Genomic DNA, 19,930 nt, shown 5'->3' on the forward strand with positions numbered 1-19,930 from the left:
CTGGATGTTGTTTATGGTGAGTTACAGGTAAATCTTGGCAGTATACTGGTTATAGGTCAGGATATATCTCGTAGTAACGTAGTCCTACCGAGGCAGTGGTGTTAAGGGACAGGCTGGACAGAGGCATTGTAAAGCATGGTTGTTTTAGTGCCTTGGAAGGGTTTACATCTTAGGTATGTAGTCGGTCAAGGCAGGGAGTGAATGGGTATGATCAACTTGATGGCGCAAGAGGCTACTAGGCCTGTGTAGTAGTATCAGGAAGAGGAGAGTCAGTAGATGCATTTCTAGAGCCAGCAGCACACTAAGGCTGCCAACTGTGGCTTCACAGTTCCTAATTCCGCCTTGATGTCTTAATGGTCAGTCTCTGTTGTCCCTTCCCACGGTATCCCCAGGAACACTTGTTGGCCGGCTGTAATTATTTTCCAATATAATGTCATCAAACTCATGATTCTAGAATTTTGGTGCGTTTCAGCAGCCTTAAGCGGTCCTAATCATGGTTTACAGAAACAGCCAGGTTTTTAGAGCTTTCCTTAAGGCCAGGTAGTCTTGGGTGTGTTAAATGTGAGGAGGAAGTGAGTTCCACAGAGTTAGAGCTAAGGTTGAGTAGGCGGACCGTGCATTCCTGGTTTAATGGGAGGCTGGAACCAATAGTAAGAGGGCAGTGCTTGACCTTAGGGGGTGTGATGGGTGGTAGGGTGGAATCTTCTCTTATAAGTATGCTGGGCCAGTTTTGTGCACTGCACGGTGGGTAATGCATAGGATTAGGAAAGAGGCCCTTTGTCCAACGGGGAGCCAGTGAAGGGTGGGGGAGAGGCGATCCCTGTGTCACAGTGCAAGGAGGAGTCAGGCGGCTGAGTTTTTCGGCTTATTAGAGTTTGTTAAGTTGGTATGCTTGCGTACCGAGATATAAGGAATTGGCTTAGTCCAATCTCGACATAACAGTGGACATAATAGCTGCGAGTCTGTTTGGGGTAGGAGAGGTAAGGGAAAATGTGTCTTAGGAGCTTGAGGTGGTAGTGACAGGATTTTGATACTTTATTGATCTGATGGGAGAGGGTTAAGCCCAAGTCCGCTGTGCAGCCAAGGTTTTTGACTATTTCGGAAGGAGGGGTGCCGAGGGAAGGGGCCATGGGAGTGCTTGCGGTAGAAGTGCAGTGTTGCCGCACCCCATGATCTCAGTTTTATCTGGGTTCAGAAGGAGGTGGTTTCTTGTCATCCATCAGTCAATGTCTCTGAGGCAAGCTTGAAGGTGGGGTCGTGGGTTGTAGCTTGTTTTGGGAATTCACAGGATAATTTGGGTATCGTCAGCAGAGTTGTAGAAGCTGAGGTTGTACGCACAGATGATCCCTGGTAGAGTGGTCAGATAGAGGTTGAAAAGGAGAGCATAGAGGCAGGTACCTTGTGGTACTTCGAGGTTCACGGTGCGAGTGGTTGAGAGAAAAAGGGAGAGGAAAGTGATTTGTTTCCTGTTGTTGAGGAATGAGGCAATCCATTTGAATGCCGAGCCTCTGATTCCTAAGGAGTGGAGTCCGTCAATGAGGATAGAATGGTTAACGGTGTCACAGGTGGCCGACAAGTCAAGGAGAACCAGCACTGCACAGCCCTCCGAGACTGCAGAGACCTTGAGATCATCCCAGATCGAGATCAGAGTGGTTTCTATTCAATGGCGCGGCCTGAAGCCTGATTGAGCAGGTTCGAGTAGGTTGTTGGATTCTACGAAACGGTTGAGCTGAGAGTATGCAGCGCAGTCAATGAGTTTCGCCAAGAATCGGGTGTTGGAAATTGGCCTGAAATTCTTCGGCTCAAGGGGGCAGAGGGATGCCTTTTTCAGAAGAGGTTTGACATGCGCTATTTTACAGGCCTCGGGAAAGATGCCAGAGGTGAAGAAGTCATTTAATATGGACTTGGCTTGTTCTCCTGCACGTGTGGTGGATATTTCTTTCAGAAGAGAGGCTGGACAGAGGTCAAGGGGGGAATCCAAAAGGTCTGCTGCCGGATAGTAGCTCAAGGAACTCGTCTCTTGAAATGGGGTTGAAAGAGTCGAAAGATGGCATTGCAACTGCAGTGTCGGATGACGCTCCCTCTTCTTACGAAGAGGCTGGCCAGGGGCCTGCGGTACCACAGGTGCCAGTGCTGGGGACAACCTCTGCTGGATTTCCATCACTAGGGTGTGGAGAGTCGACAGGATGTCCACGGATATGTCCCTCGGCTGTGGAGGGAATGATGAGTTGTAGGCCCTGCGCGGCCGCTGCCCTCCTCATGGACTGTATATGGTTAGACTCTTGGTCGTCGTCCGTGGATGAGATGTCCATTGGTTGAACGCAAACCTTTGAGGCCTGTTTTTCGGGCCTCCTCGCCCCCCACCCCTTTTTCCTCCAGGAGGGTCTTGCACTGGGATCTGGACCGGTGCCTCCCCCACCCGCACCAAGGCGTGCCAGCAGCATTCGCTGCTGCCTCATCGGCCCTGTCGCGCCTCAGAGGCAGGGATACTCTGCGCCGTAGGATCAACCCTCATCAGGTTGGCACCTACTACTGCCGTGGTCAACACCGAAGATGTTGACAAAGTGGTCGACAAGGTCTTTGGCTGTGCTGGTTGAGCCTGCTTGGGCTGCGTGGCCTTCAACTCTTCCTCCAGCCTTGGGTTTTCTGATTTGTTTCGTAACTTGGCCAGGATGGACGACTTCCTCTTTGAGGTGGAGCTCGATGGCAGGCTGGCTATGGAGGCGGAGGGTGATGTGATCGTGGTCTATCGAACCTGGGCCCCGCATCAATGTGGAATCGGACTTGCGGTTCTTGGCCTCATCTTAGACCCCCCCATGGATGGGGTATCCTCAAAGGACTTTGTCCTCCTCTCAGAGGAAGACCGCTCTTCGTACCGGCCGGTCCGGGGTGAGGCATGACCCTGCTCGGAGCACGGGTCAGAGGCCTTGCTCGACTTGAGCCATGCCGCCAGCCTGTTCTACCTGTCTCTTTGTCTTCTTCGAGAAGCCCAAGCATATCCCGCACCCATCCTCATTGTGGTCCGGATGCAGGCAGTATAGACATTTTAGATGAAAAAATAGTCCATAGGCGCCCCTCTGCGAGAACGAACACAGCTAAATTACCTGTTCTTTGGGAAGGTACCCACTAGAGAGTCCGTAGCCACACTTTAGACATTTTCGATGCCCGTCCTCCACGAAGATATTCTGTAGCCTGCATTAGGTGCAGGGCCTGAAGAGGGTCCTTCCCTCCTTTTTCACCTACGACATGGTCAGAGGGCGCAAAATAGGTTCAAGATTGCCTTCCAGAAACTTCAACAAACGAATGCCCTTGAGGGGCTCGCAATTTCACAATGGATCCCCGTTGCCGGCTGATGGAGATAGGAGCACAATGGCTCCGCTAAAACCAAAATTGAACTTTTCTGTGAAAACATTTGGAAAATAGCTCAGAGAGCAACTCGAGGACTCCCAACACTGAAGCGTGTGGTAACAATCTGAAGATGGCTGCCAGAGGCGGCGCTTAGGGAGAGGATGGTCATTGGATGGGGTAGTATGACCCATAGGACAGTGATTGGTTTAGAGGAGAAATATAGTTTTAAAGTGAAACTCTTTCTTTTACTGAGGATTCCTAGCCTGATGGGGAACATTCAAGAGCATGTGAATCCATGCCAGACCCCATGCTGGAGAACACACCAACATCTTTCACTTGGCCTTCATATTCCTGGCACTACTCTTACTGAGCATACGGGCAATAGATATTCACAAACGTGTAATGCTTTCAGGCAAACTGCATACTTTCCACTGCGCATAGCGGTCAGTGAATGCTTTGCTAACTCAAATCTCTGCTGTAAAACAGTTGCATTGAGCACTTGTATAATCCTACACAACAAAATAAGAAGTGATACTGCAATCTTGTCTGCCCCACCAAAGAATTGTGCATAGATGGATATCTGCTTGTTCTTCCGAAACACTCCCAACATATCACAGTGAGGATTTGAATATTCGTTTGCATGCAAGTACTGTGGGTTGGCAAATATACAGCTAGTGTAGGAGCTGTAGGACTGGTCTATATTGGAGGACAGCACAACGGCCTGGGTGCACAGTAGCACATTCCTTGGGAGTGAAGTGCAAATGAATATGAAAATGTAAGTCAAAAGTTATGGCTGTACAATAAAGGGAGGAAAAAGTGCCGTTTGTTTCCACTGAATAACAGCAATCTCTAACAGTCCAGGAAACTGCACCTTCGGTTTCTTTTTTGTGCTCAGCTGCCAAGGCTTTTAAATAGTGATGAATTCTTCGTTAGTAGCCTCTAGCATCTCGTCTGTTAACAGTGATTTGCACAAGAGAAGTCTCTAGTTACAGGAGAAGGCACGGCATCTGTTAAATCTCCTGATAAGTTATGTATTTGTAATCAAGTAGTTGTAAGGTACAACTACTTAATTATTTTAAAAGCCACCTTAGGAGACCCTGAGAGGCTCTTTATTTCTTCTCAGTTGAGGAAGGGTTGGCAAAACAAGTATAGGCCAAATTCTGTGCCCAGTCATATCACTTATGACATGGTTACTTACAAGCATGGCTCTAGTGGGATCATTGTACTCATTTTTTTTTTTAAAGTTTGGTGTCAAATTATTTTTCAGGAAGTAAAAAGTAATTTTCATTGCTAAGAAGGGTTTCCTTTAGGCAAGTGGAAATCTATTTTAAACACAGTTACCTTTTTGCAGTCCATACTTCCTTTCATCTAGTAACCCATGCCAGGATTATTTTGTTCCTGAAAGGTCATCTTCAGAACATGCAGTAATATTACTAGCGCTCCATCCTGTGCCATTTTTCTGCTGGTCCCATTTACCCACAATATCGGTTCCATTTTCTGGGTAAAAGCAGGGAGAAGGCGTCCATGTTTTTTTATTTTTCGTTGAGCATATTTTACTTCATATTTATATTTGGAGTAGTTGCCTATTTTGGGGGAGTAGAAGCGGCTATTCCTTCACTTCTATGGTGGGATGGTTATGAGTAGCTGTTGTCACTGCTTTAGTATTCTTGATGGGAAGCAGCGGCAGGGGACATCTGATTTTTCTACTCTGTGGTGCAGTGATTTTGCTGCAATTATTATCTGGACACCAACTTTGAGAGGCCTCTTTCCCATGGTACTTTAATTACCCAAGCAGCTAGACTGGCACATGAAGCCTTATTGGTATGTTATCTGACCTAATCCTGTTGGTCGCCAATATTATGTCTGACTAAAACTGCATCATCTCTGAATTATTTGCCAGTGTCTCTGAATAGCACTACATGTTCTTTATAATACATTTTCAGACGAGCCTCATCTTTTTTGATGGCATAAAAGCTGTTCTGAATTGTCTCTGTGTAGTGTTTTCCCCTTCGCAAATAAATAACCACAAGCAAACCTGATGCGCATACAATACTGTTAGTACATACTTGCAGTTTTCTCTAACAAGAGTTCTGGAGACATTCGTGTGCTAGACCTAACAGGTCATTATTTTAAGACAAAAGCTCTACAAAGACACAATCCTAAAAGCAAAATAGTCCTACTTTGGCAGTAGGACTGACAATTCTGACAAATCAAAGTAGCTTTTTTTTTATACAATTAACTTCCTTATTCATCCCTCCAACGCTGTCTCTAATAACAGTTCTTGATAACCATTAGTAAATGATTTGCTCAGAAGAATGAAAGAAAATCCCAAAACAATGCATTCCCATTTCTGAAGGCATTGTTTTGCTAATGAAACTCCTCACTGAATCTTAGAATTTTCCCCTCAATATGGAAACATGTTGCAGTTCGATCATCCCTGAAGACGACTGCTTTAGACCCAATAGAATGCAGATATTTTAGGCCAATTTCCCCAACTTCTGTAGTTAACCACGCCACTGGAACAAATTGTATTCCACCATCTACAATACTTTGTTGAAATAAACAATTGTATAGATCAGGCATTCATTGGACATAGGCCTGGCCGTTTGGATATAATCACTACAGCCATGATGGCCTAGCAAAGAAAAGAGGTGGGCGGAGGCAGTACTGGAGCCTTGATATTGCTAGATCTCTCTGCAGCCTTGGACAACGTTGACTACTACACCCTGATAATAACAAGGCTGGCTTTCAAGGGTCTGTCCTCAATTGGATTGTTTCTGTCTCACTGATCGTGCTCAGTCGGTGGAATTAGGGCCTCATGCCTCAAATCAAAAATATTTGCCCTGCTGTGCTAGTCAGGACTCGGCCTTGTTGTCTATTCATTTGTACTTTCTGTAATGATCTGAATATTATTGCTGTGGCTGATACATAAAAGTCGTCTGACAATACCTACATCTCAGGTAAACAACCAGAATCAAAATCTTACCTCAAAAATTGTAAGGAACTGTCTCTTCTATCAAACTGTGGATGGGCCAAATTTCCCTCAAGATGCATCCCTCAAAAACAGAGGTAATGGCTGTTAACAAACCTGTAAGCTCCATTCATTGGCTGACAGCTTTGTACCATGTCTGGACAGTTGCTTCTGCCATACATGTAGGTATTCTGACTCCTCTCTCCCATCACGTAGCCTTGGTATCGAAGAGTTGCTTCTTTCATTTTAGGAGATTAAAACACTACAGTTGTCTTTTTGCAACATTTAATGGCTGTCAAAGAATGCTTTTCAATCGGAATGGATTTTGGAAACAGTATCTATTTGGGATTTTCCACTAAACTCATGCTCCATTTCAGAGACCTCAAAACACTGCTGTAAGACTCTTGCTTAAGACTTTGCAGATTTGATAATGTCACGACAGGCTTGGTTTTACTGCAATGGGTTCCTATTGTTTTCAAGTGTTTGTGTCTTTGCACACTTTATTTTGTACAAATGCTTTTCTATCAAATAAAAAAACTCATTGATATTGCCCTACACGAGCCCTAGGTTTCAAATCCACAGGATTACTGAAGGTTCCCCACTATAGATGGGAAATATTTTGTGCTAGTTTTTCTCTTCAAGCTTACAAATTATGTAGTGGCCAGCTTCGATCTTTATGCACAAAGCCTACTCTGTAAAATGTTTTGGAAAAACCTCAGACTTATTTTTAATGCTGAAACTTGCGATTGTTTGTCATTCTAGCTTACTTTCCATTAAACCAGACTTTGTTACACCTGTGCTGTCATTTCCTTTAAAAGCGTCTTTTTGGTGGGCGAACCCTACGACTATAATGTGACCCAAAGTGATGGGAGACTTCCGTTAGCCCAACAAGACTCTAAACACTTCTCAAATTCCCTGGAACAAGTCAAAGCAATTGTCAAACTGCATTTTTCAAGTAATATCTAATGTATCATGCCTGATTTGTTGTTCCCTCACTAAACCCTTGCATTAACCCTTGTACTATCTCGATCAGACTAAACCAACAATATCTGCGTAAGCCTTTTATAGTACATTATGAACTACTGCCCGGGAGCACAACTCCTCCCTCCTGACTCTCAGCCCGCCCCCCTGCCCCCAACCCGATTGGCCATTCTGTCCTTCACCTCTGGCCCTCCTAGGGCAGCCCCTACGGCTAAGGGCCCATAGGCAAAGGGCGGCTCCCTCAGAGGCAGCTCCCGGCTGTGTCTGCAGGTTTCCGCAGGGTTAGCCAGTTGCCAGCCATCCACTAGGGTTGACCTGCACGCTGCTCTCCCTACCCCTGTCCACCCAACAGTCTCCTCAAACTTTGTTGTGTTTTTCTCCCGTCTCTAAGATTGCACTGTGAATATATTTAAAAAATGTGTTCTGAAACCTAGGCCTTTTTTCCTCTATCTAGCATTCTCAAACTTTGTTGCGTTTCTCTCCTGTCTCTAAGTTTGCACTGTGGTAGTCTTGTATCCGAGTGTCTGTCGTTTTGTCCAATTGACAACTTGTGGTCTTATCTGTCCAGTCTGTTTGCGCCCTGCCCTTTGTTCCTTCCCTAGCCTAGCGTTCTCCCCTCCCTGCCCCTCTTTCTCTTCTCCCTTCTTCCCACATACTTTTTGGTGCGCTCTGTCTCTCCTATCTTTTCTAACTGCTCCTCTATCGACTATCCTGCTCTCCTCACTAATTCTGGTAGGAAGAGGTTAAAAATGACCCAGGCCTCCCTATCGCTGACACCTATACCAGAGCCTCCTCCAGGCAAACTGTCACCGACATCCTCTTTGTCATTCCCTCGCCAGACCTATGGACTCTACATATGGTCTCTGTGCTCTCTCTCCCTTCTCTGCTTCTCCCATTAATGGTGGCACCCGGTGGGAGGCCCTCCTGGCCTCCTTCCACTCCTCTAAGTTCATCATTAATGTTTACTTGAATGGCACAGTCTTGGTCCAAGGCCCTCCGGTCAACCTTCTCCTCTTCAATAGACACTTCCAGCGCCTCATCAATTTCCTTTCTTCTCTTGCTGTCCCCTCTTTCCCCTCCACGACCTCCTCGCCATCCCCTGCTGCCTCCTCCTTGGCTACCTTGCCCACTCCTCCCTCCTCTTCTGCCCCCGCCCCCTCGGGCTGCTTCTACACCTCCACAGGGCGTACCTCTGACTTGTACCCCTCCCCAGAAGTCTTTCAAGGGCGGCAACCTTCTCCATATTGCCACTCTTAACGCTTGCTCAGCTGTCAAACACTCCTCCGACATCTGCTGCCTTCTGGATGAACTTCACCTCAATGTCCTCGGTCTCACCGAGACATGGTTCACAGCCAACTCCGTCACAAGCTTTGATGCTCTCCTCCCTTATGGCTATAAAATCCTCTCTGCGCCCAGATCCAATGGCTCCAGAGGGGGTGTAGCCCTGATCTTCCCCGAGTGGATTCCTGCCTCTGTCATTCCTATGCAGGCCTACTCCTCTTTCGAATGCCTCGTCTGCAGGTGCTCTCTCTCTCTTAGCCATCATTCCCTTACTGTGGCTACTATCTATCGGCCACCTGGTCAGATCTCCTTCCTGAGTGGGCGGACCTCTCCTCTTCCCTCCTGGTCTCAACCACTCAATTCCTCCTTCTTGTAGACTTCAACATCCACCTTGATGCTTCCTGTCCTTCCTCTGGACTCTTCCGTGACCTTTGCGACTCTCTCTCACTCTCTAGTCTCCAATCTGGCCCGACTCACTCTGCAGGGCACACTCTGAATGTTCTGATCTCCTCAGACCCTCCCCCTTTCTATATCCCTCTCACTACTCCTCTCTCCTGGAGTGATAACTTCCTCCTGTCCTCCCAGCTCACCCTCTCTACCTCTCAGACCAAGCCATCTCCAGCACTGCCACCCACCTTCTCAGTCATCCGACCCATGAAGCGCGAGTCAGCTAAGGCTTTCGCTGCTGCTTTCACCCCACCTCCCCATATGACTGACTCACACCCTGACACAGTCCTTTCCATGCTCCACTCTTCTATATCTGAAACTCTAGACGCTCTTGCCCTGTCATGAGGATCCGCCTGAAGGCCAATGCCAAGTGCAACTCCTGGTACGATTCAGACCTTGTCACCCTCAAACTCTAGTGCAGGGTAGCTGAGAAGAAATGGCGTGCTTCAGATACATCCTCTGACAAACTGGCCTGCCGCTTGCTCCGAAAGCAATACCAGCTCTCGGCCCTCATCAAGAAGAGAGTTCACATCCAAGCCTGTGTGTCTGCGGCTTCTAACAACTCAGCTGAACTGTTTAAAATCTGCAAGGAGCTGGCCAATCCTGCCGCAGTCTCTCTCCTGTCCCTTCCCAGGACCTCTGCACGGCACTGGCTTCTCATTTCATCTTTAAAACTCAGGAATTCCTGCCCTCGCTCTCCTTCTCTCCCCTTACTCTCTGCTCCTCCTCTAGCCCTTCTTCGGCCACCTCTCCTCCACCCTTTTCTTCCTTTCCCCTGTTCTCACCAGATGAGGTTGCTAGACAAGTCCGATCTATGAAAGTCTTGTCAAAGCAGGCTCATCCCTGTTCCTCCAAAACCATTAAGGACCACGTTGACTCCCTGGCTCCTGCTCTGGATAACTTCTGCAACCATTCATTCACCACTGGAGCCTTCCCTTCCCCCCTGAAGCACTCCCTCGTGCACCCTCTTCTCAAGAAACAGTCTGCCGCCCTTCCTGCCCAGCCACCTATCGCCCAATTTACATCACTCCTTTCCTGGGAAAACTCTTGGAAAAGCTCGCCATCTCCCAGCTCAATCTTCACACTGAATCTGTTGGTTGTCTCCATGATCATCAGTCTGGCTTCAGGGCTGCCAGAAGCACGGAAACTGCTCTGCTGAACATCCGCAAAGACCTGCTCTCCAACCTTGACTCCAACACACCCTGTGTCTCATCTTACTTGATCATTCTTCTGCCTTTGACACGGTCAACCATGCCATCCTGCTCAACCGTCTCCGTGATAACCTGGGTATCACCGGTCAGGCCCTGGCGTGGCTGACTTCTTTCCTCTCTGATCGACCCTCCCAGGTTCAACTTGGGTCCTTCCTCTCCTCTATCTCTACCTGTGGTGTTCCCCAGGGGTCTAACCTCTGTCCCTGGCTGTTCAACCAATATGTGGCACTTCTTGCCCACCGCATTGCCGCACTCTGCCCCAACTTCCAGTGCTATCTGGACGACACCCAGCTCATCTTCAGGCTACCCTCAGCCACCTCTTCGCCCTCTCTCATCTCAGTCTGCCCGCCATCCAGGAGTGGTGTGCCACCAATGATCTCTGCCTTAATGCCATTAAGGCAGAGATTCTCCTTATCGGCACACTCACTCCCTCCTTTCAAGTCACTCTCTTCCTACCTGTGAGGCAAAAAACATCAGGTCATCTTTGACTCCACACTCTCCTCCTCTCGTCACATCTCCGACGTCTGTAAGAAGTCACACTACCAGCTGTACCTCCTCAGAGGTATTCTTCCTTTCCTATCCTTCCCCGAGAGGCTCACCGTCTCCAGAGCTCTGGTTCTCTCCAGGCTGGACTATTGCAACAGCCTATTTCTAAATCTACCTGCCTCTACTCTCCACCCTCTGCAACTTATCCAAAACAGGACTGTGATACTTGTCCTTGGCCTCAAGCCCCGGGATCGTATCTCTCCAGGACTGAAATCTCGACACTGGCTCCCAGTGGCTGCGAGGATTAAGTTCAAAACCCTCTGCATTGTCCACAAGGCCTTATGGGGACTGGGGCCGAAAAACCTTCAACTCTCTTTTCCTAAATATCTTCCTTCTCGAGCCCTTCGCTCAGCCGCCTCCAACTCCCTCAGGATCAGTTGCTTCTCCAAGCAACGAGTTGGTGGTAGATCTTTTTCCTCGGCTGGGGCCTCCCCCTGGAACAGTCTCCCTGCCTCCCTGAAACTCGAGGAGAATCATCTCCGGTTCCGGAGAACCTCAAAACCTTTCTCTTTGCTTCTGCTTTTTCTCCTCCCCTCCCCTGCTGATTTCCTGGCTGAATCTGACACTGCACTGGTTACCTGGCCACCTTCTGCTCTATGGCCCAGGTCCCCTCCCCTGCCAGCTGCACACCTGCACTGCCTTCCTGGCAACCCCGCGCTTCGGGACTGTTTCTGTATCCCTACAAGTCCCACTACCAGCACTTGACATCTGTTGTCTGAACTTACCCTTGCACTTGCCACCGGCTGGCCGTACTTTTACTTATTGCTATTTATCTATCCCATGTACTGCACTGTTCCCCATCCCCCGCACTTTCCCACTTCCCCCTCCCATGCACTTGCGCAATCTGAATGACACCTGGCCTAGTGGTGGGATCATCGTCTGTCTTCCCTTTGTTCCCCCTCCCTTGCCTCGTTGCGCCTTGAAACACTTGTGTATAGGCGCCTTACAAATGCCATATCATATCATTATCATATCACTTCCCTTTATCCTCATTTCCTTCTCACCCCACAGACCACGGTCTGCTTAGCAGCCAGGGTGAGGTGCCAGTTCACCCACGCGGACAATGTTTCGGTGCTCTAGGACCACTACTGTGGTGAGGTGCACAGTAGACAAGCTAACTAACATTACATGCCTAGGATAACATCCCACAACTTGAACATTTCAGATGTTAAGGATTAGATGTCCTATAAGATTTGTATGCAAATCTGAACTGCTGGCATCCAAAAAAAAAAAAAATGCCTTGATAATGCTTATTGAACTGGACTGGCAACACCACCACCAGTAACTGGACAACAACTTGGCAGTGGGGCATATACAACATCTCCTATTCATCAATTTTACAGAGCACAAGTAAGAATTTACCATCTTGTGTTGATTGATTAATGGAGATTTTCCTTTTTCCTTCGCTACAAAGAATAAAGTTTGACCCTTAAATACAGCCTATGACCTATGGAATCTGCATAAAAAATGTACTCATACAGCCTCAGGCGGTCCCAATCAGTCACGATAATTACTGAGGTAGCCACTGGATCCTTTGAACTTTACATGGGCTCGAGGAATCCATCTCACAAGTACATTGCCTCCGATAACCAACATCCCCATGCACAAATTCTTATCCACGCTCTGTTTTCCCAAGTTGTATTCTACACATAAACCAAAACACAGCCAGCAGCGGTCCATCTGCTCATACAATGCACTCGAGAGTTCAGCTTGATGCATAATCTACCATTCTCCTTCCTGAGACCTTCCCATACTTGAAGGGTGGACCTTGTTAATACACATAGCATACCACCACGCGGGTGGGTGGGCAAAAACCTCACGTTTTATAACAAATCATCTCTACTTTCAAGAGAATACAAATAAGAGGTCTGCTCAATATGTCTTCATTAGCACTTCATGTTTCCGCTTTATTTTATATTTTGCGAGCAATGACAAACCTAGCAGACGCTGATCCCACCGTTCGTCTGGGAAACTTCAGGACCCCAAAACGGCAAAACAGAGTAATCCACCAAACCAGAGCAAAGAGTCACAAATCAGTGCCAGAGCAAAGAGTCAGAAATCAATTCAAACTTTATTCAGATTGGTTTAATATTTTTCAGCATGGGGCGGGGCAGGGATAAGGGGGAAAGAATAAAGTTACAAGATTTTTATATTTTTACAATGTTAAACTAAAACAGCTCTAGGCTACGCGTGTAAGTAAATCTAGAACACAAAAGGGTTAAATAAGATTATTCTTTTCTGTAAGATACAAGAACTTAAACTTTCAACAAACTTCACAGAACAGGTACTGCAAAGGAACAACTCCTTGAAATCTTCTTATGTTTTTAAAGTGAACATTGTCCATAATCCACATCAACGTTTCGTGTAGTGTTATCTCCAGTCACCTCAAAACTGTGTGCTTGAAACAGGAGGACAAAAAAAGGGGAGCAAAACGTTGACTCCATCTTCATGAAGAAAGTCATATTGCGCCCATCCACATGTAAAATAAAATAACCAAACTGGAAAAAGTGGCGACATCGTGGCAGATGGCAGCTAGAGTTTTAAAAAATGGCAATTCATCAGAAGGCGGGCACAGAAAATCCTTCCATCTTCTCTGCCCAGAATGGAAAGAACATTTCCTGGAAGAAACCAAATTATTGAAATTCTTGCTGCTGCTCTCATGATGAACCCTTAAAGCAATTTCTTTCCATTTCATAATACAAAACCCCACACAGGCTACATGCTACACTTTGTTGCTCCGGGCGGCTTACAGCGACTGAGCACAACAAAAATAAATACAATCTCTGGGCCATTCACAGCGATGGTTACATGGATTTCACAACCTTGTGGGACCACTAGACAAAGCTGGGCAGCACAGAATGCAATGGTGAAAAAAGCAAAGGACAGTGCTAGCGATTTTCCTAGCTCCAAAGTAATATATTGTGGCCATAGATCACTAATTGCAAAACCAGAAAACAAAACTCTGGGCAAATAAGAATATGAATTCCCTAAAAACATCTGAGGTTAGAAGGTTTTGCCACTCCCTGTAATTTATGAAGCACCTGCGACAGACAAATCGTTCCAAACAATTCTATGGATCACCAGATAAACGTTCCATTTGCTAGAAAGAAAACTACTGGGTAGTGGCAGTCTTGGAAGCATAATTGGAATGCCCCTCGCTAGCACGATGGGCTCCAAGGAGAGAGGTGTGCTTGGATTTTGCTAGGAGATCAACTTATGCGATCCTACCAATGGGGGCCAGTGTTACTGACTGGGTGCTGGATTTAAGGATCTCAGAGATTCCTGGAGTTAACAGTGCGAGTACAGATTTTCTTCAAAGGCCCCTGGATGCATAGACAAGACTTAGTAGCCCTTTTTGACTATCCTGCTAACACTTGAGAGGTGAGGAGTACACAGTCAAGATGACAAGGGCTGCTTTTCCTTGTTGTTCCCCAATACTGTTACTGAATTCAGTTTGCTACAAAAATGTCCATCTTTTCCCCAAATATATATGTATAGCTACAGAGTATCAATCTGTAGACTCCAGCCGTGGCTTCTGTGCTGTTCATTAGCCTTATTTGACCAGAGATACCTGCACTCAACAAAAGGCAAACAAGAGCCAATCAGGTGGAGACTGGTGGCTACACTGGTCACAACTTTTATAAATTCTAAGGTTCCACATGAAAATAAAATATATACTGTTTACAGGTGTGGGATGGCACACATTTTAAAGTGATTTGTCTTAATGAACCATTTCCACCAAAAGAAGTAAGGTACAATACAAAATATTTGTAGAAATCTTCCATTGCTCTTTAGACTAGACTGCCAGGGATGAGCCGGAATGTGGTATCCCCCTCATGTCCTATCCTAAATGCTGGCCATGCAATCCCCATCAGCCACAGGTGATGAAGGCGCGAATGAGCAATCGAGTCTGGGTTGAGCAGTGGTGGCTGTTGGTGGGTTACGTGGAACTGCAGGGGAAATATTCCTATACACCCCATTAGCATGCGCCTAGTGGGTAAAGATTTAGGGTCATCACAGAAGCACCCACATTTTGAAATTTTTTAATTTGTTTTGTATTTGAACAGACATGGCTGAGAAAGAGGTCTGCTTATATATCAGCAATAATAGAAACCATTTGATTAGTTTCACCATAAATTCATCAGTCATAACAAAAGAAAATCACCAGCACAAAACCAATTATCGAGACTTTGTGCAGTAGTGGCAAGCGGATACATTATTATTAGCCACAAGTCAATTTGAACCCCCCCTTTCAAACCTTCGAGTACCAGCACAGTGGGCTACGGAATGAAATCTGATTGGCTGTAGTCTGTAACTTGTCCAGTACAGGGTGTCTGGTTGACTTTGTCCTAAATAAGGCTAACATTAGTGAACTAGGAGTAACGGCATTTGGTTGTGTGTTGTGGCACTCAGGAGCAGCCCTCCCCGATGCGTTGGCATGACCTGCCAACTTTCCGGTCCAGCTTCACCATTTTCATAATGGCTTCTTCACGGCCACGGCCCATGTGATCGAACGTACAGTCGTGCTGTTCTGGGAGGCGATGTAACATACAGAACACATAACCTATAAGAAAAAAACACCTTAGCATCAGTAAAAATCAGTAGAAAAGGTAAAGTTGGTACTGTACATGAGACCATTTTGGCATGTCTCTGGTGATCACATGCAACGGAAAGTGATAGGTTTTTTAAGTTCATGAAAACAATACAATCACAAATTGTGTACATAGTTTAATGCACACATATCAGATTAGGTATTATGCTACAATGTACTTAACCCTGTCAAATTCATACTGATCCAGATCCAGCATAAATCAAAAGGAAAAGAAATAAAAAAAAACATGCATAATATCCAATTGCACTGAGGTTAGTACCCACATTTCTATTACTGATTGTGTCATCTCCAGTTGTGAGCTGTGAATTAAGGCGGTCTGAGGCCAGAAACCATTTGATTAAAACAATGAACAAAAAAGCATTGCACCTTGTTTCTGATCCTGTGAGAAACCGTAGATTCTAGTGGCCCAAAACCCACCAACTCAGTATAAAGCAGAACATTTCTGTTACGTGAAAAACACCAACGAGACTGCACACAAAGCGGGTGTCTGGAGACCCCAGATATGAAGTCACACCACCTTAAAATTGTTTCACTATGAGCCCTGGAGGCAGCAAGAGAATCCCAGTGGAGCTCTGGTTCAAACTATGAAACAACGTGTCAGTGATAAAAAAAATTTACCTTCTGCAAAAACAGGGGTTTATGAGGGTTTTTCGGAAGTCCTTCAGTTTGGGGCTCAAAATATTCAGCTGTTCTGAGCAGAGGGTGTCAACAAAGTTAGTTAAAAACTATCCCAACTGTTATTTGAGAGAGCAGTCTGCCTTCACTCTTAGGAGCGAAGAAGGCTGGTATCAAGATACAATTAGTCCCACACTAGCTCTCAAAATGTACAATAAGAAATGCATACTGATAATAAATATATATTCTTTCACATAAGTAATGTATTAAGAAACCATAGTTCAAATAGGTATTTTAGGGATAAATACGGTAATCTTCATATATAAAGCTGAATGTATGTGTGTGCGTGTATGTATGTTTGTCCAGCTATATAAATCCACACTGTTGAACCCACGTCTACCAAATTTTGCAAGTATTCCTCTTTTGTCTGGGAGAAAAATCTTATATACAAAACATTTTGGGATGTGATTGTGTACGTTTGTCTGGCTATACAAATTCATACCGTTGAACCCACTGCTACCAAATTTTGCATGGATTCCTCATGTGTCCGGGTCAAGATTGTAGTCTATGTTTGGATGCAAAAGATTCACTCCGTAGACAACCTCATTTACTGATGCTCACCCCGATTCACTACAGTAGGTACTTGAAGGAGGCAAAAGTGTCTGAAGCAAAACATTCTATGTGTTGGTTATTCCTTTGAAATGTATTACTACTGTATACAGTTCGAAAGTGTTTATTAAAGCATTTTTAAAGGGAATTAAAAAAAATGTTTTGCCACTCCAAATATGGGAAATGGCAAGGTTACAGTTTACTTAAGTTCATTCACAAGTAGAGTACAATCAATCTTTCTTGGACATGTTCTTAAATGTGCTGAAGCCATTGAGTGACTGAAACAGGCTGCACAAAAAACGAACATCAGTTGGAAAAGCTCCATCTGATGCAAAGTGAAAATCAATATCAGGAGCTTCTGAAACACAACAGCAAACAGCAGCATGACTTGCCAGCAAGAGGACAAAAGCAACTGTCCCCAGGGCAAATGAGATGCCAAAACAAACTGAAGAAAGACTTGCTGACAAGAGTACATGAGCAATATCCTCCAGGGCACATGAGAGACCAGAGCAAAATGAAGCAAGACGTGCCGACAAGAGCAACATCCTCCAGGGCACATGAGACATCACTCAATCAGGAAACGGGCAATGCCGGCTAAACCCAGCTAGTTTTAAAACAAACAGTAAAGGATCGAAACATGACTCAATTCACTCCCATAACCAGTGGAACAAGACAAGTCCAGTTAAATAAAATACTAACCATTTCCAGAAAGTTTGTCCATGGGGTTTAACGGGGCAAACAATAGTTTTCTTATGGTTAGGTGTAAGGTAATGATATGTCATTTACAACCAATATGTGCAAGACAGGAGTCTTCGTGGCCACAACACGAGAGGCTCAGCAATGAATGGGTGCATGGGGGTGGGGGAAGAAGTGGCTCAAGCCCACAGAAAAAAGATGTTCCTGGTCAAGAAGGGGCACCGAAGACGCTGCATCCAGCAATTGAATTTGGTGGTAGAAGACTCAGGGGCAGTTACCCAAGGTAATGGCTGCAGTGGGCACGGCCTAGGAAGCAAGGTTTTCATAAGCAAGTTTTGGAGTTGGGAGTGGGTCTGGCTAGGCCTTGGATACCATCTCCAGTATGCACGGGCAGATTCCTAGGTGAAGACAGAGCCAAGATATCAAGATTACAATGAAGATCAGATGACCCAAAAAAGGGAGGACACCACAGCAAGGAAAGCAGTGAAAGAATATAGAGTAGACCCAGAAAGTAGGCCAGGGACTGCTCAAATGGGCAGAGGAACAGCCAAGACCGCATCATCGGTCCCACAATAGACATAAAACGCAGAAAGTGAACCAAGATGTTCTAAAGAGTAGAGAGAGAGGTGGCATCATTAAGCCAGTCAAGCCAGGTAGCAGAAAGGTCCAACAAATGCTAAACGGAGAGGAAGGCTTCTAAGAGCATCAGCACAGCAGGCATGTTTCTAGCATACAAAATCACAGGGAAACAGAAGAAAATGCATAAAGATTCTTCCATCACAGAGAGGCATACAGATAAAGAAGAAGAGTCTGGATGCTCAGGGATGGCCCATCTCTCCATCAGTCTTTCGGGTACATTTATGCACTCACAACTCCAAACAACATTTAGAAGAAGACACTGTCGCACGTTGGTAGTGGCCAGGAACTCTGTTGTTCTGGTGCGGCTTGAAGTTGCACGTCGCTAGGTGCTTTGGGGCACAGTGTTCCTCCCTGCTGCTGAGACCTTGGAAAGTGTTGAGGTCTCTCCTCTATAGTTCCTTGGAGAAGCAGCACGACATCCTGGGCACTGGTGAGGCACTGCGTTCCCCTGTTGACCATGGTGTCTATTCTGTGCATTCTTGGCACAGGGCTCAGAGATCTGCGAGATACTTCAGGAGTTGGCTTCCGGCCTAACTGAAGTACTTTCTCTGTTCCTTACTCTTTGTCTGTTCCCCCCCCCCCACCACTCCCTTGGCGGTCTTCTGCCAGCACAGTGACTGTAGGGGCACTTTGCTTAGCCCCTTTGAGCTGTGCACTTTTAGCAGCAACCAACTGGGGTGATTTGGGGTGGATTTTTAGTGCTGTGGCTAGTGGTCTGGCTAGTGCACTTGACCACTTTCATAACTGATCCTACAGCAAAAGCTAGGCACAGTCTATCCAGCCATAGCGCTGCTTTCCATACCTGCCCCACCTGCATTATCTGGCATTATCCATCTGCATGAACTTTGCTGCCTTATCAAGTCACCTCTGGTTTTCAGCAGGGAGGACTTTTTCCCACTTTTGGAACCAACTACTGACTGCCTGGTCCTCCGGTGGTCCTGGACGTTGCACCTGCTTGCCAGCACAAGACTATCTAGGCTTTGCCCAATACAGGTGAAGTCTGGCACAGGCTGGGGTAACTTAGCTACCCAGACTCAGTGTTGTCCTACCATGCCCACTCCATCTGCTCCAGGCTATAACATAACTCTACCCTTGGCTGGGAGGCGAGCCAGCTTTGAGAACTGCAGTCCCTGTGTGGGACTGCTTGCTGACTGCCTTTCCCTCTGGGGGCCCTGGGCAGTGTACCAGTCTACACCCCGACGGGTGACGAACTTATTCTGCATTTTCTGCGGCCCGTCCACCCGCCACAGACACTTGTTAACATCAGCGCCCAAGTGTGGGTACAGTTGTCTGCTGGTGGATATTCCTCGCTTTGCTTCTCCACTGTCCTCTATTTTCTACTATGTTGTTTACTTTCTGGTCTCTGTTCTTACAGTCTAGTACGGTTGACTTTCCCCAATGCAGCACGCCCAACTTGCCTCTTACTTGGTGCCCTTCTTTACTTCATCTTAGTGCTGCTCCCATCATTCATGTCATTTCCGATAGTCAAAACAAGTCTACTTTTCTCTCTAGTGCTATACCTACTCACAGTTCCTCCCACAGATCTAATTTTCCTGCTTCACGCAATATCTCTAATCTTGTTTATCCACCTTCTGATTCTGGCGATTCTTGCCTCAATGTTGCACTCTGGAATGCTCAGTCTCCACGAAAACTCATTCTATCCTTTATATGTTCGTACGACTCAACCTGCATTTGTTATGCATTACTAAGACCTGGCTTTCGTCTTTTAACTCTGCTACCTGCTTCTTTGTTCACATCCGATACTGTCTTCACTCATACACCTTGTTCTCTGGGTAATGGAGGAGGTACTGGTATTCTTTACTGCCCATCTTCCACATTTTATACCATTTCCCCATCTCCACCAAACTTTTTTGCACTGTGGCCTCTCTCGATTTATCGTCGTCCTGGTACTCTCCACTTTTTGCGATGACTATAATGCTTTACCTAGTCTCATCCTGCCTTGCTCTAAATTCT

General features: G+C 46.1%; 1 protein-coding gene across 1 annotated transcript in view; it reads right to left on the bottom strand.

Annotated features, from left to right (window-relative positions):
• Positions 1-12,837: 12,837 nt before the first annotated feature.
• ZFAND3 (zinc finger AN1-type containing 3) overlaps positions 12,838-19,930 on the bottom strand; it is an 898,079-nt gene continuing 890,986 nt past the window's right edge. The window contains exon 6 of the mRNA XM_069608759.1: positions 12,838-15,349. Within this exon, the coding sequence (XP_069464860.1) occupies positions 15,195-15,349 (155 nt within the window). The 3' untranslated portion in view covers positions 12,838-15,194. The remainder of the gene's footprint in view (positions 15,350-19,930) is intronic.

The sequence above is a fragment of the Ambystoma mexicanum genome, chromosome 4q (assembly GCF_040938575.1).
Source record: "Ambystoma mexicanum isolate Mex_15411 chromosome 4q, UKY_AmexF1_1, whole genome shotgun sequence".
In the NCBI taxonomy this organism is placed as follows: Eukaryota; Metazoa; Chordata; class Amphibia; order Caudata; family Ambystomatidae; genus Ambystoma; species Ambystoma mexicanum.